This window comes from Cavia porcellus, unplaced genomic scaffold (assembly GCF_034190915.1).
Source record: "Cavia porcellus strain 051 isolate PalLab524CR breed Dunkin Hartley unplaced genomic scaffold, mCavPor4.1 scaffold_6, whole genome shotgun sequence".
NCBI classification, from domain to species: domain Eukaryota; kingdom Metazoa; phylum Chordata; class Mammalia; order Rodentia; family Caviidae; genus Cavia; species Cavia porcellus.
Genome location: NW_026947489.1, coordinates 30091029 through 30115935, shown reverse-complemented (window position 1 = coordinate 30115935; position 24907 = coordinate 30091029). Strand labels below are relative to the sequence as shown.

Genomic DNA, 24907 nt, shown 5'->3' with positions numbered 1-24907 from the left:
AGCAGGACTTGCCTTCTGACACTAACTCAGTGGTTGGCGCTCCCAGGAGGCCACGCAGCTGGCCACTGTGGCCTGTGTGCACTTAGAGTAAGGTGTTCCACCCACAGGGCAGAGGCAGCCAGCATCACACCCACTCAGACTGTTCTTCCTTGGAGCTTGGGCCTTGGAGCTCACCTGGTCAGCTCAGACCTGTTGCTCCCCCCCCCCCGTGCCTACCTGTCCTCACTGGGCTCTCTGGCCCAGGCCTGCCCCAGCCTTAGACCTAGGGAGGCCACTGGGGGGCTCAGGGGAGAGAAGGAAGAACAATGGAACGGTTTCTACTCAAGGAGGCTTCCAGCTGTTAATTCTGCCAACAAAAAGCCAGCCAAAGAGCTAAGGTGCCAGCAAAAAATATTTGGCTAGAACTTTGGGGGCCATTAAGAACAGGGACAGCAGAACAAGTGCAGCAAGAAGATATTAAATGAATTCATCATGTCTCCAAAATGAGTGTCCTTGGCGCCGAGGTAGCGCTTTCTGTTCCCAGCCCTTCCCAGGGTAGTTCAGTTCCCACCCCCACGGACCTGGGGGGGGGGGTGCCATAGCCTGTGGTGGTCCCTGCACCTCAGTGGCTCATCTCAAGTTTCCAGGACCCTTTGGGACATCAGACAGTGTCTGCCCCCGTGCCAGTTTGTGCTAGAGGGACAGTCTCATATAGTCCATTGGCAAAGCCCGGCTAGTATAGACCAGAACTCAAGAAAAAGGGAGCAGAGTGGGCTGGGGATTTAGCTTAGCGGCGTAATGCCTGCTTGACAAATGCTAGGCCGCTAAGTTTGATCCCCGGCACCAAGGAAAAAAAAAAGAAGGAGCAGAGAAAGGCTTGAGGCTGGGGGGGGGGGGATAGTTTCCCTGCAGAGGCCCAGGATATCAGCATGACAGAACCACTCAGAAGCCAGTTAGGGCCCCCTGGTCTTTTCTCAAACACTAAAATGGTCCCCAGATAGGGCTGGGATCTGAAGTGGATAAACCTAGTTAATGGTGTAATAGTGACAGCATTTTGGAAGAACCCTGGGATTATGCTCTGTGTCACACCAAAATGGGCTCCATAGCTCCCTATGCCTGGTGTGGCAGGGGCTCTTCCTACTATGGAGCAAGCAGACGTGTTGTCCCCTCCTCTCCATTACGTCCCTGCACGTGGGCCTGATGTGAAGCTAATTTTGGATCTGTGAAGGACAGGTGGCTTGGGGAGAGGCAGATGCAGGGAATTCATGCAGCGTGCTGGCTCACGACTAGGGAATTCAACATCTGGAGACTCACTGACCCCTCAAGCCCTTCATATTGAGTTCTAGACTGGGATCCCCGTGCTTAGAAGTAGCAGCGGGGCATGTCCCTCCATCCCCCGTAGCTCACATGACTGGCTTGTGGGCAGTGATCTGCATTGGCCTCTCATCAGCTATTCAGATAGTCCTTGGCACCAGGACTTTCTTTTTTTTTTTTTTTTTTTTGTCTTTTTCATTTTTATCGGTACCAGGGATCGAACTCACGACCGCCTGCTTGCAAGGCAGGTGCTTATGCCGCTGAGCTAAATCCCCAGCCCCGACACCAGGACTTTCTGAGCAGCAGGAATTAAGAGGACTGGGTCGGACTCCTGCACGCTCATAGTCAGATTCTGGTTCTCCATTCAGTAACTAGCTTACTCCATGTGGACTGCAGTAACGAAATACCATAGACTGGGTGCGTTATAAACAATAGAAATTTGCTTCTCACAGTTCTGGGAGGTGAGAAATGGAAGCTCAAGCCTGCAGCAGATCCTGTCTTTTCACTAGAACCTCCTATGGCTCTATTATGAAAGCACTAATCCCATTCATGAGGGCTCTGCTCTCATGAGTTAGTTTTACCCCCAAAGGCCTCACCTCTTAATACTCTCACACTGGTGATTAGATTTCAACATGTGAATTTGGAGAGAGGTATAAACATTTAGTATGTAGTGGTAATTATAAGCCTAGGCTGGTTCCTTAACCGCTCTGCACCTCAGAGTCCTCATCTGTGAAATGAAAAAGGTAACCGTACTATGCTTACATTCTGGGACTGTGAAAACTCAGGGAGACAATACTCACAGTTTAGCGTGAGGCTGGCCCACTGGAAGCATTCCGTAATTAGCAGGCATTATTGTTACTATTATCATGGGAGGGCAGAGCTATCCCAAGTGAGAAGCTCAGCAAGGAGAAAGAGAGCTTAGTGGGTTCCTGATTCCCAAGAAGCTTTTCAAGTCATGAGCAGAAAGGCCCAGCGAGAGGATATTGTGTTTGTATTCCTAAACCACAAGCTGATTCCTATCTTTCCTCTTTGGCCCTAACCTGGGCTCTCAGCCCTGGCTGCTGGTGCTCAGATATTACAACAGGCCTGACAGCCTGAAAAAGGATTGGAAAGTGCTGCCGTAGGGCCCTGGCAGCCCATACGTTTCCCAGAGCAGGCAGGGGAATATCTGTTCTTGATGTCTTTGTCCAGAGCTCCTGCCCAGTTTATAATATGGCAGTGCCTGATCAGCTCCTTTAGCCAGACCTATGCCAGCTGCCAAGGCTCTTCAGAAGAGGGTGGCAGCCGCCCACTCCACTGCTTGGTAAAGCAACCTGAGAAGGAAAGGGGGCTGAAGGGAGGCTCTTGTATATTGGAGAAAGTGCTGTCTTCCAGACTGCCTCAGATATTTCTCATACCGCCATTCTGTTCTCTCCTGAGCAAGGCTAGGCTAGCCGTGGTTCAGAGGGGAAGAGAGAAGGAGGAGGTGACACATAGGAAGTAATCACTCAGAACCAGGCTGCAGGTCCCGGGCATCCCAACATGCATGGCCTCATCCAAACCATGTAGCAAAACCACATGTGGAGAAGACTGGAGGCACAGAAGGGTGGTGCTGGGGTTGGCCCAAGAAGTCCCCCAGTCTTACATTCAGCATGGGAACTTTTTCTCTGGCATACTTAAATGGTAGCTATTCTTGATTACCTCCAGTGATGGTCAGTCTTATTTGGCAGCCTCTGCCTCTCTTGAGTCTCCAAGCCCACTGCAGCTCCCAAGAGTGAAGGGAACTCCGGGTTTTCTAGACTTTCTCCCTAAGAGTGAGGATGGGAGTTAGCTAGGGCCATTCTTTGATACCCAAACCTGGATGCAAACCAAGTTAAGTGGTGCTCAGCTAGCTCAGTTGGTAGAGCATGAGACTCTCAAACCAAGTTAAATACCAGTTCATTTCTGATAATATTCTAATACTGCATTTAATTATAGTTCAATAGTTCAAAAGTACGGTTTCCAGTTGTGGTTTTGGCATACAAAGCATTTGTGTTAGAAAAATAATCCACCTATGCACCTGTGAACCTGCAAAACGTAATTTAGGAAAAAAAATAATTTAGGGTGTTAATTCTGGGTTCAACCACATAACACACTTCATGTTAACTTTGGTTTGTGGTTTGTTTCAAACCCTCAGCAAGCACTCTTTCTCTGTCCAGGCTCCATACAGCACAACCTTCTTCCTGCAGCCAGCATTAGGCCAGTGCACCAGTGTCCCTGGATAACTAACCTGTGGGCAGAGCCACACTTGTGTCCTTTCCCTTGTCACTCTCCCATGGCTCCTTTAAGGAACTCAGCAGTCAGCTTCCTTTGTGGCCACAGAAGCTAATTTGGCCCAGAGTCTGCCTACAGTGTCCAGTGAAAGGAAAGAGAAAGAATAAACTCAGGAATGACAGGGGAGCATACAGAGAGGGAACGGAGGCTATGGACATCCACGCATGTGTTGGGAGGTGGCAGAAGACTGGTGGTCAGTTGCCTTGGCTTCCACAAAACCCTCCCACAGGACACAGGGCCAGCAACACCATCCGTACCTTCCCTGGGGAAGCTGAGGAGACGGGGACTTGTGGTGCAGCCAAACACAGGGCATAGGCCGGGCATGGGGCTGGTGAGTCCCCCCGGATCACCTTAGCTCTAGCTGGTGAGAGCCTTACAATAAACTGCATAGCAATAGAGCTCAGAATGCAATTGATTTATCCATAAGTAGCACTGATACGTAAAGAATCGTTGAACAAAAGTGAGCGGCAATAGTGAACTCAATTGATAACTGAAATTTCAGATACCCAACAAAGATTACAAAACTTTTTAAAAAAATTAAAAAGCAGTCCCTGCTCTGTGACATGGCAACCACCCAGCCGCCACTTGAAGTCAGCCATTTGGGGTCCAGATGTACCGAATTTCCAAGCCAGAATTCCCTCAGCACTCAGCCAGCACACAGCCTTATCTAGAGGCCCAAACCAAGGACAGCAAGGATCATCCTCTCAATTCCTTCTTAGGGGAAAGTGGCCCCTGTCCTGCCCCCGACGCAGAAACCAGGCTGTATCCAAAGAAGCAAGGCAACCTGTCCCAACCCACCCCAAAGGGAGATACACAAAACGGTCATTCTCGGTTTTTGGTGAGGGCAGTGATGGGGACAAATGGAACACCACCCGGGGATCGAATAGAATGGAAATTTAAGTAGAAGGCCCCGGTGCGGTGCGGGTCCCACCTCCTCTGTTTCAGGGTGTAGTGCTCTTGGAAGCTTTCTCTCTCCCAAGGTCCCCTACTCTGGAATCTTGAGGTCAGGAGTAAGTAAGGCGCAACACAGGAATTGGGATCGTTCTAAACCCTGCTCTCCTGTCTGCACAAGAAGGCTACCCCAAGCCAGTCTCGGGTCCTCGTCCACACAGGACAGGCAGACTCAGGTGCCAGGCTGAGGACTCCAGCTCAGTCTGTACGGGATGCGTGGGTGGGCGCCCACGACACCTCTCAGCAGCCGGAGGCTGGGCAGGCCCCAGCGCGCACATCTGCAAGGCAAATGAAAGAGTGAACCGCACACGGCTAGCGCTCAGCCCTTAATCTAGGTTGGGTCTTCGCGCCGCAAGCAGGCGGATCGTAGCGGGCGCAGCCTCTGGGTCCTGGCTGGAGGTGGTGGGGGCTGGAGCCCAGAGTCAGGCAAGGCGCCGGGCCCCGCCAACCCTCGGCAAAGAGGCTCCACCCCCGGCGCCCCTTGGCAAGTCTTCCCGGGCCTCGCGCTCGCTTCGTCCTACCTGAGGCCACACCCTGAAATCAAACTGGCGGCCAGGTGCGCAGCGGCGGCGCTGCGCAAACATGCAGCGCGGCCCCTCCCGCGCTCCCCGCCGAGGTCCCTCCCGCGGAGGGCGGGCCAGGACCGCGGCCTCGAGAGCGCTCCCGGGCTTCCTGCGCGGCAGGTGGGTGCCCGATGGCCGGCCGGCCCTCCCCGCACGCGCACCCCCTTCCAGGGTCTCTGCTTCTTCAAAGTTCTGCCGCGGGCACGGCTGGATCGGGGCCCGGGAGCACTACGGACCTCCGCGTTGGCGCTGCCGAGCGCAGGGGCGCGGTGGCCGTGGCCGGCTGGGGAGGCTCCTACCCGGGTGCACTGCGCCCACCGCCCAGCCTGGGCCCCAGGAACGCTCAGTCAGCGGCCGGCACGGGGCAGTTCCCAGCCCCCTGGTCTCCAGCCAGTCGCAGAATCTGTGCGGACACTTACTGTATCTGTAACAACGTATTTCTGCCTAGGCCTGGGAAGGACCGGCCAGGGAGGCTCCTTGGTCGTCTGCTCTTCCACGCCTAAGAGAGCTGACCGCTGAAGGGAGGAGACTCCAGGAAGAGGAGGCGGAGAAAGCGGCCCAGAGGTGAGTGAGGGCCCTCCAGAGCCTGCTGAGGGACTGCGGGCAGGCAGGTGGCTCTCCTGGTTGCTCCGTGGGCAGCCCCATGCCCTTTCTAGGTGCTGTTTCTCAATCCTTAGTGGGTGCAGCACCTCAGCCCCAGTGCCAGTGAGTAGAGCTTCAGACATCCTGCCCCAGGCCTCGCCCAGCCTCTGACTGTCAGCCTGACTGGGGCGAGGCAGTGTCACCCAGGCCACTCGTGCCCAGACTTGCTAACACTGACCTAGACCTTCACATGCCCAGAGTGGCATTCCACACGTGGCGTAGCAGCGTGGACTGCTTTCTCCATATCCTGCCTTATTCTAGTGGACTCCTCTGAGGCTTCTGACTTGTTTTTCTAGGTGGAGTGTGGGGCAAAGGCTCCATTCTATGCCCACGGTCATTTTTGTGATTTGTGCAGCATATATTTGAGAGTTCTCAGACCACGTATAGGACAGTTGATCAAGAACACATTTGCAACCAGGAAGAGCTGGGTTTGAATCCTGGCTTTGACTTTGGCTCCGTAAGCAAGTTGCTTTACTTTTCTGCAAACTTTTTGATTCATTTGTAAACAAGGATGGAGAGGCTGTCCTCACAGGCTAGTTGTGAGGAGTTGCTGTACTAATTATCCAGCAGCTCCAGAGGCAGCCTCACCAGTCTCTGGTTGGAAAAGGTTAAGCTACCCTGAGCCCTTCTCCCTTAGAGGACTTTGAGAATGGTCTGATCATTTGGGAAGATGCTGTCGGAGGGTGTTGGAACAAAACAATAAAAGTAAAGTAAAGACAGGAGTCTCCAAGGAGTCTGAGTGGTGAAAGATGCTAGGGGCCCAGGGAAGGGGCCATTTCTAAAATGGATCCAGATTTAATGGCAGAAACAGCAGCATCCTGAGTTCATGTCACCTGTATGCGTATGTTCATGGGGAGCCTGAGTATGGGGAGTGTTTGGATGAAAGCTCTCAGTTTTGTTTGTTTCAAGTAGCTGTATGATCCAGGGTGGGTCATTTTACTTCTGTGGATACTGGGCATGGTAGATGATGTTGGAACTTGGAGTTGGGGACTTTGCGTTCCAGCTCCACACTTACTGTCTTTGACAGTTGCTTCATTTGTAAAATTTTGGCTTCTTTGTCTATAAAACAGAGCTTGTAATATCTACCATTAACCATGAGATGCACTAATAAAAAGCACCCAGTACGTGACACGCATGTGGTAGGCACTTGCTATGCATATCTTGCCATTTCTTACCGTCTCTTGCCTGCCAACTTTAAAATAGGGCTGGTGGGCTCAACCTGTCTCACATGGTTTGTGAGCCTAAAGCAGGGAGATAAATAAAAGAGAGATACGAAAAGTTAAGGGCTGTAAAAGCACAGGGCCCTCTTGTGACTAGGGCTTGTAGAAATTCTTCCTGGCTCAGCATTTAGGGCTCTGTGCAGAGGACTCAGGCTTCTGTGTCTAGAGGCTGTTGGACTCTGAGATAGGGAGAGGGGCCCTGGCCTGTCGCCCACCAGGGAATATTATGCTTTAGGTCATTACATGGCAAGGAAAGGTGGCACAGTGCACTGGGAGAGGAAGGGGATTCAGTAAGTGAGGTCAGGGGGCTGGTCTGGCTCAGATGCCACACTGTCTGAGCACGCTGGAGCTGGGCCGAGAGGCAGCCTGAGTCAATATTGACCTCCTTGGCTGGCCAGCCTGGCTCTCCAGCTCCTCATTCAGCTTGAGTGTTGACATAGCCAATGAATGAGATTGGATTCTTTTAAATAACAGCCCATTATCTCTCCCTTGGGGATTCACTGGGACCTGTGATGTGGGGATGATGACAAGGGGTTAGGGCACCAGACAGGTGGCTTGTTACCTGCCCAGTGCTTTTTGCCCTGTCATGTGTCACATCTCCCTGGGTCATTCAAATGGGACAGCAGAACCTCTGGGTACAACTCAGCCTCCTGAAGACTTCCCACATTTGGCACCTTGTCCCTGAACTGTTCTACAAACCTGTGGCCCATGAGACAGAGGGACCAGTCTGGGGCCAAGATTTCCTGTTGCAGGTGGCAACAGACAGAAAAGGAGGTGAAATTGCATTGCTCTGGTATAATTTGAGGGACCACGATAGGGTGCTGGGGTGCTGCCTTTCTTGCCTCTTGTATTGGATGAAGAACAGATGGCAGACCTGGACCCCAGTGGGGGCTGAGGGAAAGCAGAATTCAGCTCCACACAAAGACTGGCAGCAAGGGGACCTAGGGAACAGAAGGCAGGGCCCTGGGAAAGGGAAAGGAGCTCTCTGTCACTGAGCACATGGAGATGTGAAGGCTCCTGTCAGGAATTGCTGGGGGACAGAAACTAGGGTGGGCAGAGAGTAGGGCTTGTCTGGGGTGCACCTCACCATCTCCTTGGACAGAGCAAGGAGCTGGCCTGTCGTAACCCTTACCTACGTGAGGGAGAAGACCTTGTCTTGTTTACTGTGGTCCCCAGAGCTCTGAGTAGAACAGGTATGTAATAAATATTATTGAGTAAAGGAATGAATGATGTAGTTTTTATATTCAAATGAGCTTCAGGAAATAAAGGTTTAGAAAAATCTTTCCAGCAAATGAGACTATTCCAGTGGAATTTTGTCTTCTGTTCACAGGAATTCTTAACAGGGGCCAGGGAAAACCATGCCTGCTTGTAGAAGTATGTGTGTGACAGATCCGAAGGAAGGCTACAGAGAGGGCAGGCCACCCTCCTGCAGATCTTAGAGTGTTGGGACCCATCTCTGAAGGGAAACAAGTCCCCTGCAGGCCACTCTGGAGCTGCACGGTGCCATACCCAGGATCCTGGTCTAAGTTCTTCAGCTTCCCTGTGTTAGGAATTGTGATTCTAGGATTAGCTCTTCCCCAAGTTGTCTTTGGTGGACCTGAGAATGATACAGGATGAGGTGGTAGGTGCTCATGGCTGACTGCAACCAAGTTCACCTGGTATCTGGGTCAGACTCTGGACCTTCTTGCTGCTGTGAGACTTCTTGGGCAAGTCACTTACTCTCTCTGGTCACTGAGTTCATTGCCTGCATGACAGGAACTGTAATGGTGTTCAGTTAGACTTGCAAGCAAGAGATCACATATCTGTCCGGAGCCTGGTACTAACACTAGGTCCTTCCTGAGGGATAATTACTAAAAATACCTTGAGCTGCTCTGAGCAAGAACATGCTGAAGAGCATGCTGTCACTCGCCTCCCTGTGCCTGCAGATGCTGACAGAGGTGACTGGGTCCAGCACCTTGTCAACAGCAGCAATGCTGAGGTCTAGGAGAGCAGGCCAAGGCCACAAGCCCAGAGCCTCATTGCCTGAAATAAACAGAGCCTGGCCTTCCCTTGGAGAAAGCCAGACTGTGGGTTCCCCACTGTGGCTCACTGGCACCTTGAGCTGCCTGGGAATCAGGAGCTGGCCCAGAATGCAGCTGCCTCCTGTCTTCCTAGTTGCCTGGAAATTCCCCACCAACCTCATTCCTAACAAATGCTTTACAAACATCCCAGAATTTATGAAGCCAGCCAAATTCTGTCCCCTTGAAAGACCCCCAAGGTTCACTCTCTGAAAGTCACAGTCCTCGCTTCTGGTGCATTCTTGTGAATCCTTTTCATGGGCTGAGCACTCTTTCCTTGAAAGGGATTCAGTATATAAGAACAACACAGACTCACCCAGAGGTCCAGAGGGTGCAGGGGACAACCACATCAAAGTGTTACTCCTGGGACAAAGCAGAGGTGATGAGCTGGGAGAACAGCTGCCTGTGTTCAAGGTAGTTCCCAAAGGTGATTTCCAAAGAGGAATTCTGCAAACCCAAGCGTGTCTGGAGCAGATGCATTCCCAGAGGGCTGCCCAGAATGGCAAGGCTTATTTGACTGCCCAAGCTGTTGTGAGGTGTAGACGCAGACTTAGTGTGTGCAGCTGTGCCCTGGCTCTGTGATGCCCCATACCTTTGGTGCCCCAGGCCCTGGCACATGGATGTCTTCTCCCTCCAGCTGAAGAGGGTGACCCACCCACACTGTAGATGCTGCCTCATCCCTGATGTGGGCACTAGAGCAGCCAAGCCAGGTTCTTCCTCACTGTAGGAGAGCAGTAGCACCAGCCACTGACCCTGTCCACCACTCCTGGAGCCAAGCCTCTGGGTTGCCTGGTTCCCCTCCAGAGGGGTTCTGCTTTTCATGTATGCCACGCCTTGACCACCAAAGCCCTCACCATGACCTCTCTGTAACACTTTACCTACTTTCCGCAAGGCAAACAACCCCTGTTTCCATACCAGGTAATGACTGACCTAAAGGAAGGCAGCTGGGGTTGTCCTGGGCGTCCTCTCACTGACGAACCCAGGGAAAGACTTGGCAAGCAGGGTTCAGGAGCTGCCTTGTCTCCCCCTGACTCCTTACAGCTCCTGTGAGTTTTCCCTAGGTCAGATAGGCGAAGGATGGAGTGGGAGCTTTAGGGTCAGATCTGGGTTCAAGCTCTGATTTAGTTGTTTCTGGTTCTGTGATCCAGAGCAAGTTATGGCCTCTCTGAACCTCATCCAGATTTGTGAATAATAATAATTCCTTCCTCTCAAAACTGTGGATCCTTGGAAATGGCTAGCTCATAATAGGTGCTCAAGAAAAGCTACTGCCCTAAAAAAAAAAAAAAAGAAAAACTACTGCCCTTTCTGTCTCTGCCCTTTCCTGTGACACCACAGTCTCACCCTTTGGAGACCCCAGGCCTGTGGGCTTGCCAGGTATGACAGCATTTCCTCTGGAAAGTCTCTGCCGAGAACTGCCCAGTTCCCCTCTGCCAGGTTCCAGGAAGCAGCCACAGCAAGATCTGTGCCAAACTGGTGGGAGTGGACTCTTTCCTCCCAGAACTAGGCCCTCTGCCCCAGTCATGCACCAGCCTCCACCACCAGAAGGTCACGTGTGCAGTCACACAGAAAAGCGAAGTTCAAAAAATTTCTCAAACACCATCATTTATTTCTAGCCTAGGGCCCAACCTCAGCCTCCCTCTCCTGAGTGAAGACAAAGTGTCAGACTGGAGCCAAGGCCACCTGAGCCTGCCCCTCCTTGGCTCCGTGAATGGGGTGTGGAGGCAAAGATGGAGATCTCGGGGTGCACACTTAAGGGCTGCCATGGGCTGGTTTAATTGAATACCACAGCCTCAGAGCAAATGAAGTAACCACGGGCCCTTGAAGCGGCAAGTTGAGGGCTTCTGACAGAGCAGCTGAGTGTTCCCTGAACAAAGGATGTTTGTGTCCAAGTCTTTCATTGGCAGTGCCTGGGTACCAGTGGACAGTCGGGTGGGTAAGTGTCTCTTAGACACTCAGTCCTCAGGGATCACTCTTCTCTTTAGTTAAAAATGTTTCATTATCTTTAGAAAAGCAATCCATCATCTTTAAGGACAATTTAGAAGAGTAGAAAGATGGTGTAGCAGGAAGTCACTGGTAGCCAAATTGGCCAAACATGTAGCAATTATTTTGATGTATTTCCTCCACATACTGTATTCCTACTGTCTGACACATTAGTATAGGTGAGATCTTGAGTAATAGTCTCCTACACCTAAGTTATATCATCGAGAATTCTACTTCAGCCAAAGATACCTGGATATTTCGTTTGTTTCCAGGACCCATGGATGAGGACAGGATGGGAGCCAGTAGCTCAGAGGTGGAAGAAAAGCCCGCCCAACTTGGACCCCTGGTGGTCAGGGGCACCAGACTGGGGGAGAGGAGCAGCCAGACTGTGCCTCCCCTCCTGCCACAGCTTTATTGTTTTCCTTTCACGTGTAGGTTGATGATCTGTCTCCTGTTAATTTGGGGCTATGACCCGAACTTAGTTTTGAGGCTTCCATCTTTCCCCACATGGATAGTTAATTGCTTTAGCTTCATTTGTTGAAAAGATCATCCATTTTGCATCACACTGCAGCGTCACCTTTGTCATAAATCAAGTGACCTCAGATGAGTGAATCTATTTCTAGATTCTCTCTTCTGTTCCCATTGGTCTATTTGTCAATCCTGGTGGCAGTTCTATACTATATTAATTATGGTAGCTTTATAATACATCTTGATATATATTTAGTATGATCCTCCGACTTTGTTCTCTAAGATTGCCTTGGCTATTCCTGGATCTCTGTGTTTTCTCTGTACATTTTAAAATCAGTGTGTCAATTTCTGCCAGAAAAAAATATGCTGAGACCGAAATAAATCTGTAGGTTAATTTGGGAGTAATTGACATCTTCACAGTATTAAATCTTCCAATCTGTGAACATTCTTTCATATCTTTAGTAATGTTCTGTATTTTTCATTGTAAAGACCTTGCTCATTTCCTTAGATTTATTCCTATGTATTTGATATTTTTAATGTAAATTGGTAAGTAATGTCTTTTCATTTTGGACTTGTTGCTGATACATAGAAATTCAACTGAATTTTTTAAAAAATCCTTTTTTTTTTTGTATTTTGGAGACAAGAGTCTTGCTGTATAACCCAGGCTGGCCTCAAGCTTGCAGCAGTCCTCCTGTCTCAGCCTCCAAAGTGCTGAGATTACACTCATGGAACACCACATTTGGCTCAACTTTGTACAATGTTGACCTTGAATTGAGGACCTTTTGAATGTGTTGATTCAACCCAAGTAATGAGCATGAAGATTTTTCTAGATTTTGTTTACACAGCCGTGCCATCCCTGGCATTGCTGGCCTTGCTATGTGTCACTGGTCCAAGCAACCTCCCTTTAAGTTGAGCACGCTGGACAGATTCTGCCAGTTCTTCCCCCTCACCATTGGAAACCTGCTCTTTCTCCTAGGCCTTTCCTGCTGGCTCAGGGAAGCTCTTGTTCTGGGAGCACTTTTAGGATGGGCTCAGGAGTGGGAATCCCAAGTCACTCAGACCATTGGTTCTCTGTGCATCCTGACAGGAAGGGCTCGGCTTGGTGGAGGGAGCTAGCCAGAGAGTTGCTCTGAGAGGAAGGCAGCAGCTCGCCTGCAGCTTAGGCATCTCTGCACCTCCAGAATGCTTCACAGTGTCAGGGGAAAGGGCGAGAGAGTCAGTGCACCAGCTAAGGGTAGAGGGGCTGCCCAGAGGCTTAACAGTAGACCTGCTGAATGAATACTTGTCTATAGCAAAAGGCAAAAGCCAAAACTGGGTATTATAGTACACAGCTGTAATGCCAGCATTCTGGGAGGCTGAGGCAGGAGGATCACAAGTTTAAGCCAGCCTGTGCAACTTAACAAGACTGTCTCAAAATAAAAAGGGCTGAGGCTATGAAGGTCCTGAGCACACACACAAGCACGCACACGCAAAGGCCCGGGAGGACGTGGCAGTGAACCCACAAATCAGGCATGAGCGCTTGAGAGGTAAGTAGGACAAAAAAGAAAGGCATTTGGTGTCTCCCAGACTCAGCCACCCAAGCACCAGGGTCTGGAGGCCCTGAGCTTAGAAACAAACATGCAGAGAGAGCAACATAGCAGGAAAAACAGCTGCCTTCGGCTGGGAGTCTGCTTACTGAGTACTCTCCTAGCTGATCCCCATTGACAGGGGAACACAGAAGCTTGGCTCTTTCAGGTAACTTGTCCAAGTCTCTCCAAGTTAGTGCAAGACTCCCTCCGACAAGAGCATTTCACCACAAAGTCCATGTTCTGTGGGGGCCCTGCATCTGTGGCTCTGCCTTTAAGAAGTGTTTGGGAGATGCCTGAACCTCAAAGAACAGGAAATACCCTGACATTCCTGCAGGGGTACGCTGGATGCAGACTGACTCACAGTTGAGTTCCCAGTGGGAAAACAAGAGCTGTTCAGGCCCTCGCTTTCCTTTGGAGTCCTGCTGCCTCCCAGACCTGTGATCCTTCCCAGCAAAGTGCTGCTTACACATCAGCAGTCAGAGAGAAAGCAATGGCCCTGTTCTCCAGATCCTTAGCTAGAGGAGTAATCCAAGCATTCAAATCAAGACCCTGGTCAAGCCGGGGCTGAGACAGGAGGCTCCCTTGAGCCCAGGAGTTGGAGGTCAGCCTGAGCAACCTGAGATCCTGTTTCAAAACAAAAAGAAGCGTGGAGAGCCAGGCATGGTGATGCATGCCTGTAATTCCAGCACTCGGGAGGATGAGGCAGGAGGATTGCTGCCAGCCTGGGTTACAAATGAGTTCAAAGCTATCCCGAACTACACAATGAGATCCTGTCCCCAAAACAAACAACAACAACAAAAAACCAACCAAACAAACAAAACATGAATGTGGCCTTTTCAGGTGACATAAAAACCCATGAAGCAGTTTTAGCCACTTTGGTTACAAAAACATTCTTGTGGGCACCCCAAGCCTGGCTTTATCATTCACTATGTTATTGTCAGCCCACTGTGCCACTAGCTCCCCAGGGTGAGACTGGTTCAGCTCCCCAGGAGTCCCTTTAGCTCTCGGGCTTCCAGCTGCCTCTCCTGGGTCTAATCATTTGTCCTTTGCAAGCCCATGTCATTCCTGACTGTTGCTGGAGCTCAGAAGGACCTTAGACAAACCTAATCAGTGAGACAAGCAGGCATGGCCCCCAGGGATGATTGGCAAAGAATTCTGTGACCAGAAAGGGGTCCCACAGGGAGAAGCGTCTCTGCCTTCCCTGGAGAGCTGCACCTCTAAGATAGCCACCCTATGCCCACCCCCAGGCTGTCCCTTAGCGTGGGCCCTTTCTAGAACTGAGGCAAAGAACCTGGTAGCCCTGAGGGCCCCTTTGAGGCTCCCTGGTCCTGCGATACACAGCCCCAACCTGGGCCACATGACTGAATCAGCTGGTTGGGTTTTTTTTTTTCTTTTTAATGTCATGTATAGTATTAACCGGTTTTCTGTTGTTGTATCATCCTGGGACAAATCCAAGCTGAGTATAATAAAGAAAAACCTTTTAACTCACCATTGGATTCAATTTGTTAGTTTTGTTTAAGATTTGCATGTTTATAGTCATAAGTGAAATTGATCCACATTTTCCTTTCCTTGTAGTCCTATCTGGTTAAAGAATCAAGGTCATACTTGTACAAAATGAGTCTGCTAGCTTTCCTCCCTCCTTTCCCCCCTTTTTAATTTCTTTGACAATGAATGATATCTGTAATGGGCTTTGAGTTTTACAAAAACACATCCCCAGAGTCTGCCTCCTTGGCAGGAAATGTGGCACAGATAGAAGACAGACACCTCTTTTCCCCGTTGATAGTCTCCATCAGTTTATTGGCTCTGAGACCATTCTGCCAGCAGTTGGCCCCTTCCCTGAGGAAGTGGGGATAAGCAGGCAGGAAGCCCAAGGTCAGGGCCAGAGGGGCTCCACTGGAGCAGGGATGAAGGGAGCCCCAGGCCAGTGCCAGCAGCTACTGCGGCCACGCCACGGTCCCTGGGCCACAACTCAGCTTCACTCTCCCTTTGCAGGTGTCATGTTCCGCAAGAAAAAAAAGAAACGTCCTGAGATCTCAGCCCCACAGAACTTCCAACACCGTGTCCACACTTCCTTTGACCCTAAAGAGGGCAAATTTGTGGGCCTCCCGCCACAATGGCAAAACATCCTGGACACACTACGACGGCCCAAGCCTGTGGTGGACCCTTCGCGTATCACGCGGGTACAGCTTCAGCCCATGAAGGTAAGGAGTTCATCTTCCGCCTCCCCACAAGAGGCTGCTGGTAAAGCCGCATGGACACCCAGTGGAGCCATGTAGCTGGCAGTATGGAGTCAACTGTCTCCATTCCCTGCCCATCAGTCTGTCCCTGGGGCCCCCGGAAGAGGGGCCTGTGGAATCACTCTGCGTAGTGGAAGGGATGCGAGAATTAGCAAGTAATAATCCATGATGCCTGACTAAACTTGGACTTCACGAATAACCTTTAGTGTAAGTATCTCCTGTGCAATATTTGGACCCATGACCCCAAAATAGCCAGGCTTCTTCCAGACCTGGGGATTTTTTTATTTTTTTTAATTTTTTATTGGTACCGGGGATCAAACTCCTGACCATGCGCTTGCAAGGCAGGTGCTTATGCCGCTGAGCTAAATCCCAGCTCCGGATTATTATTTATTTTTTTTTTTCCTTTTTGGTTTTCTGAGACAAGATCTCACTTATGCTACCCAGGCTGGTCTCAAACTCATGGTGATCCTCCTGCCCTGAGGCTCCTGAGTGCTGAGATTATAGACATGTGCCAACACCCCTGGCCTCTCTTGTTCCTTTTGTTTTTTTGTTACAACCAAGGAAATTTAGCTGGTGGGTCTAGGCTGCAGATGGAAGAGCTTGGTGGGAGTTAGGGTCAGGGTCCCTGTCGGGGTTTGGAGGCCAGGAGCACAATGTGTGTTGGGGCAGTCTTTGGGCATCTCAGTTGTTCTGCATGTCTCTGAAGGCCACAGGAAGAGCCAGAGAATGGATCTCTCTGCCCTATTCTCCCAGAACTCACCTGGCCACACCACTTGGCATGCTCAAGGGTAACCTCTGTTGCCCGCCCTGTTGCCCACCTTGTTAACAAGGGGTCTCCTGTCTGTGGGACGGTGCCAGCACAGGCCTGACCCACTGTCAGCCCTGGGGGTGGCTGAGAAACACAAGAGAGGTCCACAGGTGCTCCTCCCCAGGGCCCCCAGGATGCTCGCCAGCCCTGGTCTCTGGGCCCTGACCCCAACCAGCCCCTACAAAGGGGCTGCTTACACGCATCTCTTCTCTTCCCTCTTCCCCTACAGACAGTGGTGCGGGGCAGTTCTGTGCCCACAGATGGCTATATCTCAGGACTGCTCAATGACATCCAGAAGTTGTCGGTCATCAGCTCCAACACACTCCGCGGCCGCAGCCCCACCAGTCGGCGGCGGGCACAGTCCCTGGGGCTGCTAGGGGACGAGCTCTGGACCACTGATCCAGACATGTACCTCCAGAGCCCCCAGTCTGAGCGCACTGACCCCCATGGTGTCTACCTCAGCTGCAACGGAGGCACACCAGCAGGTCACAGGCAGATGCCATGGCCTGAGCCACAGAGCCCACGGGTCCTGCCTAATGGACTGGCCACCAAGGCACAGTCCCTGGGACCTGCTGAGTTCCAGGGTGCCTCACAGCGCTGCCTGCAGCTGGGTGCCTGTCTACAGAGTTCCCCGCCCAGCTCCTCACCCCCCATGGCCACAGGGAAACGTGGAGTGAAAGCTGTCAAGCATGGCTCAGAGGAGGCCCGGCCACAGTCCTGCCTGGTGGGTTCAGCCTCAGGCAGGCCAGGTGGGGAAGGCAGCCCAAGCCCGAAGACCCAGGAGAACAGCCTCAAGCGCAGGCTCTTCCGAAGCATGTTCCTGTCCACTCCCGCCACGGCCCCTCCAAGCAGCAGCAAGCCAGGTCCCGTGCCTCAGAGCAAGGTAGGTCCTGCTGGGCTCGCTGGAGGCTGTGTCTCTGGGGAAGACATTCCACATAGAAGGGAGGGCAAACACTGGTCAGGCACTTATTGTGTACCATTGTGATCTGTTATATGCCAAAGATACACAGCACCAACAGGACTGCAGCACAGCAGCCAGAGGCCTCATGATCTAATACCTAAGGGATAATGCAACAACCCTTGAGGTTAGGAGAATTAAATGAGATCAGGCATTGAAGGCAGTCAAGGTGGTAAGCCTCAGTGAACGGCTTTATTACCTTTTAAAAGCTGTTGTGACTTAGCCTCTGCCTTCAGGGCCCTCAGGGTGCAACCCCCTCAGCCCACAGCTGGAGAGGGAAAACAAAGCATCACAGTGACTCAACATGTGGCTCTTCCTGTGACCTCTTTTCTACAAGGTCTCAGTCACGCTGGTAACCAGACTCAGCCCACAGCCTGTGACAGTTAAACCTGTCCATCCCAGAATGGCCTTTTCCCTTTCTTGGTGTGGTTTAATGAATTTCACTGGGTTGCACTAAGTGAAACCTCCTTCCTTTTAGAAACACGCAGCAAGGCCAGCCAAGGGATGCTTGGGACCAGAGCCAGCCCACCTCTGGGTCCCCCAGCACAGTGGCACTAGGCTCCCGCCCATACCACCCACCTCTGACCCCAGGACTCAGGCTCTGTCTCTGAGCTAAGTCCGCATCTGTAGCAGCATCACAGGGGCCTTGACAGAAGGCATAGGAAGGGAGCCCCTGTCCACGCCCCTGGACATGGCTCATCCACTTCACCACCCAAGCCCACACAGCCACAGAGCAGGGTGGGTCTGTACAGAAGTCCTGGAGGCCAGAGGTGAAGCCACCCTAAGCCTGCATTAGGAGCTTCCAGGTGAAGAGAAGGCAAGGGACCATTATAGTGGCCTCTAGGGGAGCTTCAGGTGGTCCCCACCTCCACCCTCACACACAGATCATGTTAGGACAGCATGTTTCCCAGGCATCTCCTCAGGCCTAAGCCTTTTACAGGGCCCTGGGCTGCTAGGTGATTGAGTAATGAAACGAGCTCTGCCCCACCTCCCTCCCAGCCCCTGCCTGGGGTCACCCTGTCAAACTCCTACTCCCGGCTGTGGCATCACAGCCTTGGCAGTTTCCATGCTGCCTCCATCCTTCCCCCACCTCCCCTCCCCTCCATCCCAGCCCTTCTGGAAGTTCCCTGAGGCCATGCAATTAGAGTCCATTATCCCGAACCGTCTCACAGTGTGGACAGTGGGGCCCCTTGCATCCAAAGCTGAGGACCTTGTACAAATATAGAATCTCTAGTGATCTTCTGAGTTACACTCTGGAGTGCAGAAATCTGTGGCTCATCTAGGTGCCCAGATCACTGCACACGGTCCCCATATCTATGGAGGAGGCACCGCAGACACTCCTCCCAGGGTAGAGTGGACCATGTCCTGAAAGCTTGACCAGAGGTCCTATTCGTCCACTGCAGTGGATGAACAGTGAGACAGGGACACGGGGGAATCTGCTTATTGTTACAATACTCTTACTGGGGATAAAGAAGCCCAGGCAGTCCTGGGAAGCTTTCGAGCTTCTTCCCTGCAAACGACGAGCCTGAGCCAGGTACAGCCTGCCAGAGGCCAGTGCCTACTTTGTGGGCAGGGAGGTTTGTGGCCCTCTCCTGGCAGCACTTCCACCCCACTGTGTACCTGCTTAACCCCACCCCTCAGCCCCAAGGCCAGGCACAGGGCATCCCAGCTTGAAAAAACTCTGGCCATTCCTAGCAGAGACTGAGACCTAGATTTGGGGACCTCGGGCAGGCAGCCCAGCCTCAGGTGACTGAGGAGATTCCCTGCAAGTCAGTTTAGCTTTGAGATTGAGCCCAGCAGCCACAGGCATGAGCCAGCTGTCAGTGTGCTGGCTTTAGAGAAGTCCCATGCAGGCCTTTCTGAAGTGTCCTTTACCTGGAACCCTTTAAAATTCCATGATCCCTGGGAAGTTCTTCTTGGACTTCACCAGCTCCTCAGGGAAAAAGTAAAGGATGGGTTCTTTCTCTAACTCAGGGCAAAAGAGTGTGGTCCAAGAAAGGCTCTGAGGGCTGGGCCTGAGCAGGACACCCTGGGGGACCAGGCTGCCCTGGCTCCATCTTCCCTCCAGCCTCCCTCCCACAGGCTGTAAGGACAGGTGCGCCACCTTCTCACCCGCGCCCTGGCCTCGTTAGCCAGGAGCTTCCTGCCTGGAGGCCCAGAGGGGCTGCTCTGGAGAGTTCTAAAGACCTCCCCACCCCTGGCCTCATGACTTGGGTTTGGCTGGACCCAACTCGTGATCCCAGTCTCCTGGTACCAGATCCCAGCCCAGAGGGTTCTCACCTGAGAGCCCCGCATGGTGCTAGAGCTCTGTGGTCCTCTGTGTCTGTGTCAGTGCTGTGGTATTCTGACTCCAGCACAGATTCCCTGCCACAGACACAACAAAGACTAATCACAGCTATGGCGTCCCTGCCTAGGGCCACCTCTGCCCACATGGGGAGCCCCACAGCACAAAGGCAGTAATCTGCCTCCTAGGGGGCTCCCTGGGGCCTGGCTGCCACTTGCCAGGAGGAAATGCCCAGATTGAGGACCCCGCAGGGACTCTGCTGTCTGTCTCCCAGGAGTAAAAAGCGGATGTGAGAAGCTGTTCAGCCCACTGCATGACAGAGTGGGGACCCATCGTCCCTCCCCACTGTGACCTGAAACCCCACCTGCTGCCGCCAGCATCCAGAGGGCACAGTGGCTGCTCCCTGGCAGGCAGCTCGCTCCAGACGTCCCACAGCCTCAGCCTTTCTGTTGCTCTCCTTGTCTCTGCAGCCCAGCTCTGCTTTCCGGCCACCACAGAAGGACTCCCCACCGAGCCTGGTGGCCAAGGCCCAGTCCTTGCCCTCAGACCAGCCCATGGGGACCTTCAGTCCTCTGACTGCCTCGGACACCAGCAGCCCCCCAAAGTCCTTCCGCACAGCCCCAGCTGTGGGCCCCCTTCCGAGCCGGTCCTCCCCAGCAGGCTCCCCCCGCACCCGGCATGCCCAGATCAGCACCAGCAACCTGTACCTGCCCCAGGACCCTGCAGTGGCCAAGGGCACCCTGGCTGGTGAGGACACGGGCATTGTGACACACGAGCAGTTCAAGGCTGCACTCAGGATGGTGGTGGACCAGGGTGACCCCCGGCTACTGCTGGACAGCTATGTGAAGATCGGAGAGGGCTCCACGGGCATCGTGTGCCTGGCCCGCGAGAAGCACTCAGGCCGCCAGGTGGCTGTCAAGATGATGGACCTTAGGAAGCAGCAGCGCAGGGAGCTGCTCTTTAATGAGGTGAAAGACAGGGCGGGGGGCGTGCCAGGGAGGGTGGTGAGCGGACAGCCAGATTGGACGTCCATGAGCAGCAATGGCAAGGTGCTGTGCCTCTCACTCAGGCCTCTTTGCCCTAGGTGGTGATCATGCGGGACTACCAGCACCTCAACGTGGTGGAGATGTACAAGAGTTACCTGGTGGGCGAGGAGCTGTGGGTGCTGATGGAGTTCCTGCAAGGCGGGGCCCTCACAGACATCATCTCCCAAGTCAGGTGGGCAGCTGGGAGGCCTGGGCCCTGCAGAAGGCTGCCCCTCCACTGCCTTGGCAAGGCAATCAGGGAGCATTCGGCTGAGGAGACCTGGGGGTAGCTGAGACCTAGGGGTCTCAGGGGAGTGGAGAAAGGAAGAGTAACTCAGGACTTCAGCCTGACCGCACTGTTAAACACACTATTTGGGTGTGGTGGAGCCCTGTGCCCCTCCACCTTGCCCAGCCCAGCTGCCCTGGTGAAACTCACTGTTTCCGCTGGGTGGCCCTGCCTTCCCTGTCCAGGCTGAACGAGGAGCAGATCGCTACTGTGTGTGAGGCTGTGTTGCAGGCCCTGGCTTACCTGCATGGCCAGGGTGTCATCCACCGGGACATCAAGAGTGACTCCATCCTGTTGACCCTCGATGGGCGGGTAGGCACACTGTCCTCCCCCCCCACACCCCTCCTCTTTCACAGCCTCCCTCTTCCAGATTCTCCACCTCCTTCCCATCCAATCCCAGGTGAAGCTCTCGGACTTTGGATTCTGTGCTCAGATCAGCAAAGATGTCCCCAAGAGGAAGTCCCTGGTGGGAACCCCCTATTGGATGGCTCCTGAAGTGATCTCCAGGTCTCTCTATGCCACTGAGGTAACCAGTCCCTCTACCCCTCAGCTTCTTCCCCAGATAGCCTTTCTGCTGTGGCCCTGGTTCTCAGGTTCTCACTTAGATCACCCCTGTCTCAGATCAGGCTTCTCACCTCACTTTGTTGCCAAGTGTGGGTCCCCCACAAGGTCAAGGGGCACAAGCTTCCCTATGCAAGGCGAACTTCCACAGCCATTAACATACGTGTCTCCACAGCACTGCCACTCATGCAGGAAGTAATGACCACACGGCACCAAGGAGAGCTGGGGCCAGTCCACTGCCGTCCAGGGCCCGACTGTGGCTGGAGGCTCCCAGTCAGGGCTATTCTCTTCCTGCAGGTGGATATCTGGTCTCTGGGCATCATGGTGATTGAGATGGTGGATGGGGAGCCCCCCTACTTCAGTGACTCTCCCGTGCAAGCCATGAAGAGACTCCGGGACAGCCCCCCACCCAAGCTGAGGAACTCTCACAAGGTAGGTAGTGCAGTTTGTGGTCCCACGGACCCTTTTTCTCCTGAGGTTCCAGAACAAGAGCCAGGGATGCTGGCCAGGCCCGGCTTGTTGCCTGTACCAGAGGCAGAGGCTCTGGACTCATTTTTCTGCAGGCTCTGCTGAGTGTGGAGCCGTTTCCACAACTGCACCTGCAGCTGCACTGCTAGGGTGACTTCTCAGCAGGCACCTGAGTGGGGACAGCAAAGACACCATGGATGTCTACTGTCCTGGGGAGAGATCCAGAGAAGCTTGATGCTTGATTGAGCACAGACCTCTCCCTTTCCTTTCCTGCCAACTCCCACTTTAAACCTACAGGCAGGTCAGCGCAAACAGCACTGCCATCTGGTGGCCAGTTCATGAACCATCCCAGAGGGTTGAAAGTCTTAAGTGGCAAAATTGTTCCGTGGCTCCAAGACAGCAGGCTTAGAAGACCAACAAACTGGCAAAAATGGGTTATCCATTTTTTGGTACCCATACCAGGGTACCCTTACTCAGACACCAGAACTGGGGAGTCCTAACCAAAAAATCAGGGTACCCGAACCCCCAAAGCCCAGTATCAGGGTATACTCATTGTAATACTAACTGTAACCCTCACCCCAACACCAGTCTTTCAAGATGACTGAACCCTTGGAGCCTGCACCACTGGCCCTGAGAAGAGTGGGGAGTCCAGAGCCCTGAGACAGGCAGTGGGGTGGCTCTTTGTAGAACCCAGCTTCCCAGACTTCCAAACATCCTAATTCCACTGCTTGGCAGCTGCCAGTACAAGTGAGGTGGCCACTGCTCCTGGGCTGACACTCCAGCCTTTACCTCCTGATAATCCAACAAGTGCTGTGAGCCTGGGAAGAGCCAGAAGTAAGAAATCAGACTTTCAGTTACAGGACCAGACACTGAGGTCCCCCAGAGGGACTGGGAGCCATGGCTGCTTCTTCCTGCTCTGTCTGCACAGGTCTCTCCAGTGCTGCGAGACTTCCTGGAACGGATGCTGGTGCGGGAGCCCCAGGAGAGAGCCACAGCCCAGGAGCTCCTGGATCATCCCTTCCTGCTGCAGATGGGGCTGCCTGAGTGCCTGGTACCCCTGATTCAACTCTACCGCAAGCAGACCTCCACCTGCTGAGCCCACCCCCAAAGTGCGCCTGCCACCTGTACCCACAGGCAGGGGACACTGGGCAGCCAGCCCGCTGGCAGGGCCTGCCTGCCTCGTTCTCAGTATTCTCTCCAAAGATTGAATGTGAAATCCTACTCCCACCCTCCTGCCCCTCTGCCCACGGGCCAGGCTGGACCTGCCCCCTTGGTCTCTCTTGCCCGCCAGAGTCCCTACTTCCTTTGGGATGATCGAGACCCCCTTCTGCAGGATGACCCTTCGTTATTTGCACAGGGATATTTCTAAAAAACCTAGAGACCAGCGCTCCTGGCCTGTGGCCAGCGCAGCAGAACAGGCTGCTGCGGAATTTTTAAAGGTAGTTGTAGTACACTAGCATCCTGGGCTTCCCCAGAGGGCAAAGTGCCCATCTTCACATGAGTACCTGCTGTTCTCAGCTCCATCTTCAACCCTTGGCATCTCAGAGGGCCCCGGGAAGGCTGTTATTACTCGAATCCTCCTTCCTTCCTCGGCCTGACTTCCTGCAGGCATTCCCCTTCCTCCACACCTGCTTCTGTCCCCCGAAATATCCTCCCTCCACAGCGTGCTCACAGCTGGGGATGGCCTCCTCCGGCTATGGGAGAGGTGGGGAGGGAGGGCATTTTCTGAGTGAATGACCAAGAGTGGAATTAATTGGTAAAAGTGGCCTCACTTCACAGTATGAAGTAAGGAAAGGAAGGTCACCCCCATGGGCTGGGTCCCTTTGGTTACCCACAGCCAGCTTCAGAGGGGCTGCCCCATCCTCTCTCCCACTGACGTCCACTCTGAAGGACCTCCTTTTTTTGGCCTGGCTCCCCACCACTCAAGTCCCATTTTCTTCCTAACCAGCAAAGAGTCTCTGTGGAGTCTAACATTTGCTGGTTACTTGTGAGGCTTCTGAGCTTCTCCCAATACTATGGGGTCCAAGAGCCAGAGACAGGAGATAAGGGAATAAATTTTGCTTCACATGTCACCTTCATTTTTAGCCAGGTCATCAGAGGCCTGCCCTTTTGTTTAGAATCCCAGTCTGGGACAGAAAACCACTGCCTGGGGTTCCATCATGCTAAAGGAATGGATACCCCATTTGTGCAAACCTGCTGTCCCAGCTGCCTCTGCAGACATCTGGCACCTTGTCCTCCCTTCCTGCCTCCAGGCTGTTGTGGGACAGGGGAAACCAGGGAAGTACCAGGTGTCTGGACCCATCCAGGTCGTATTTTTAGATTCCTCTGTCCCCTCATGACCTGCTTTAGGGCAAAGACATTGCAAGGACTTTTTTTTTAAAGGTCAGAGTTTTAAAAACAAAAGCATCTTCCTTAGAAATTTTTGTGAATTGTTTGCACTTGTGCCTGTTTTAAATTAAACTGAGTGTTCAAACTTCTGGGCTTCCTGGTGTCTCTGGGATTGGAATCGGACTGTCTTGGACCTAGATGGCCTGGAATAGGTCTCTGAGTAGCCCAGCACGGAGTCACTGGAGTCTTCAAAACATCTAACTTCCCTGTTGACATGTGGGCCTGAAATGAGGGCAGAGAAGGAGGGAAACAGGAAATGAAAGGCCCTTGGGACTGAAGCAGATGAGAAACAGGACTCCTTCCTGAGGGAGAAGGGCCCCAGCAGGAAAGCTGCTCGGGATGACCTCAGGCGCCCTTCATCAGCCTCTCCCTTTTGTTTTGCTTCTCATGCCCTAAACCTCAGGCTGCCAGTGAGAAAGCAGTCTGTTTCATTTCTCAGAACTGAATGAGATAGTGCAGCACTGGGATGGCACAGAGAAATGGCTGGAAACCAAGAAATGTGGGGTGGAGGGCAAGAAAAGCCGCCTTTCAACTTCTACTCTGATATGAACTGCAGTCCTCCCTTCCTGAGACCTACACCCAGCCTGGGGCTCACACACCTTGCAGCCAGGGGCAAAGGGCCACTCGGACCCCTTCTTGGTACCCAGCAAGGGTACCCTCTTGCTACCCTCTGCTGTCTTGCAGCAGACAGCAAAGCTGGTCCTGCAGCCCCAGCCCCTTGGGCCTCTGGAGCTGTGGATGGGGCTGACAAGGACAGCAAGCCAAAGTACCCTCTGTCCCTCCCAAGGGAATAACGAGTTGGGACTGGGTGGTAAGGCAGACACAGGCCAGTTCTCACAAAGGAATACTGGGTTTATT

General features: G+C 52.9%; 1 protein-coding gene and 1 long non-coding RNA gene across 3 annotated transcripts in view; one reads left to right on the top strand and one right to left on the bottom strand.

Moving 5' to 3' along the window:
• Window positions 1-5618, bottom strand: part of LOC111758461 (uncharacterized) — a 135753-nt gene extending 130135 nt beyond the window's left edge. For both annotated transcript variants that reach the window (XR_002792639.2, XR_010048014.1), the window contains exon 1: window positions 5519-5618. This is a non-coding gene — a long non-coding RNA (uncharacterized LOC111758461). The remainder of the gene's footprint in view (window positions 1-5518) is intronic.
• Pak6 (p21 (RAC1) activated kinase 6) lies at window positions 5542-24134 on the top strand. Its single transcript, XM_003475684.4, has 9 exons — window positions 5542-5663; window positions 15027-15235; window positions 16309-16962; window positions 19792-20289; window positions 20406-20539; window positions 20818-20944; window positions 21033-21158; window positions 21491-21625; window positions 22590-24134. Exons 2-9 carry the CDS (start codon window positions 15032-15034, stop codon window positions 22755-22757), a joined length of 2046 nt encoding a protein of 681 aa, XP_003475732.1. The 5' UTR covers window positions 5542-5663; window positions 15027-15031; the 3' UTR covers window positions 22758-24134.
• The last annotated feature ends 773 nt before the right edge of the window (window positions 24135-24907 follow it).

What these genes read in the sequence shown, in the direction of transcription:
- Pak6 (XM_003475684.4), top strand. Translation starts at nt 15,032, where the DNA reads ATGTTCCGCAAGAAAAAAAAGAAACGTCCTGAGATCTCAGCCCCACAG. An exon ending in GTCCCGTGCCTCAGAGCAAG is followed by an intron (nt 16,963 to 19,791) that starts GTAGGTCCTGCT and finishes TTGTCTCTGCAG; the next exon opens with CCCAGCTCTGCTTTCCGGCC. An exon ending in GGTCTCTCTATGCCACTGAG is followed by an intron (nt 21,159 to 21,490) that starts GTAACCAGTCCC and finishes CTCTTCCTGCAG; the next exon opens with GTGGATATCTGGTCTCTGGG.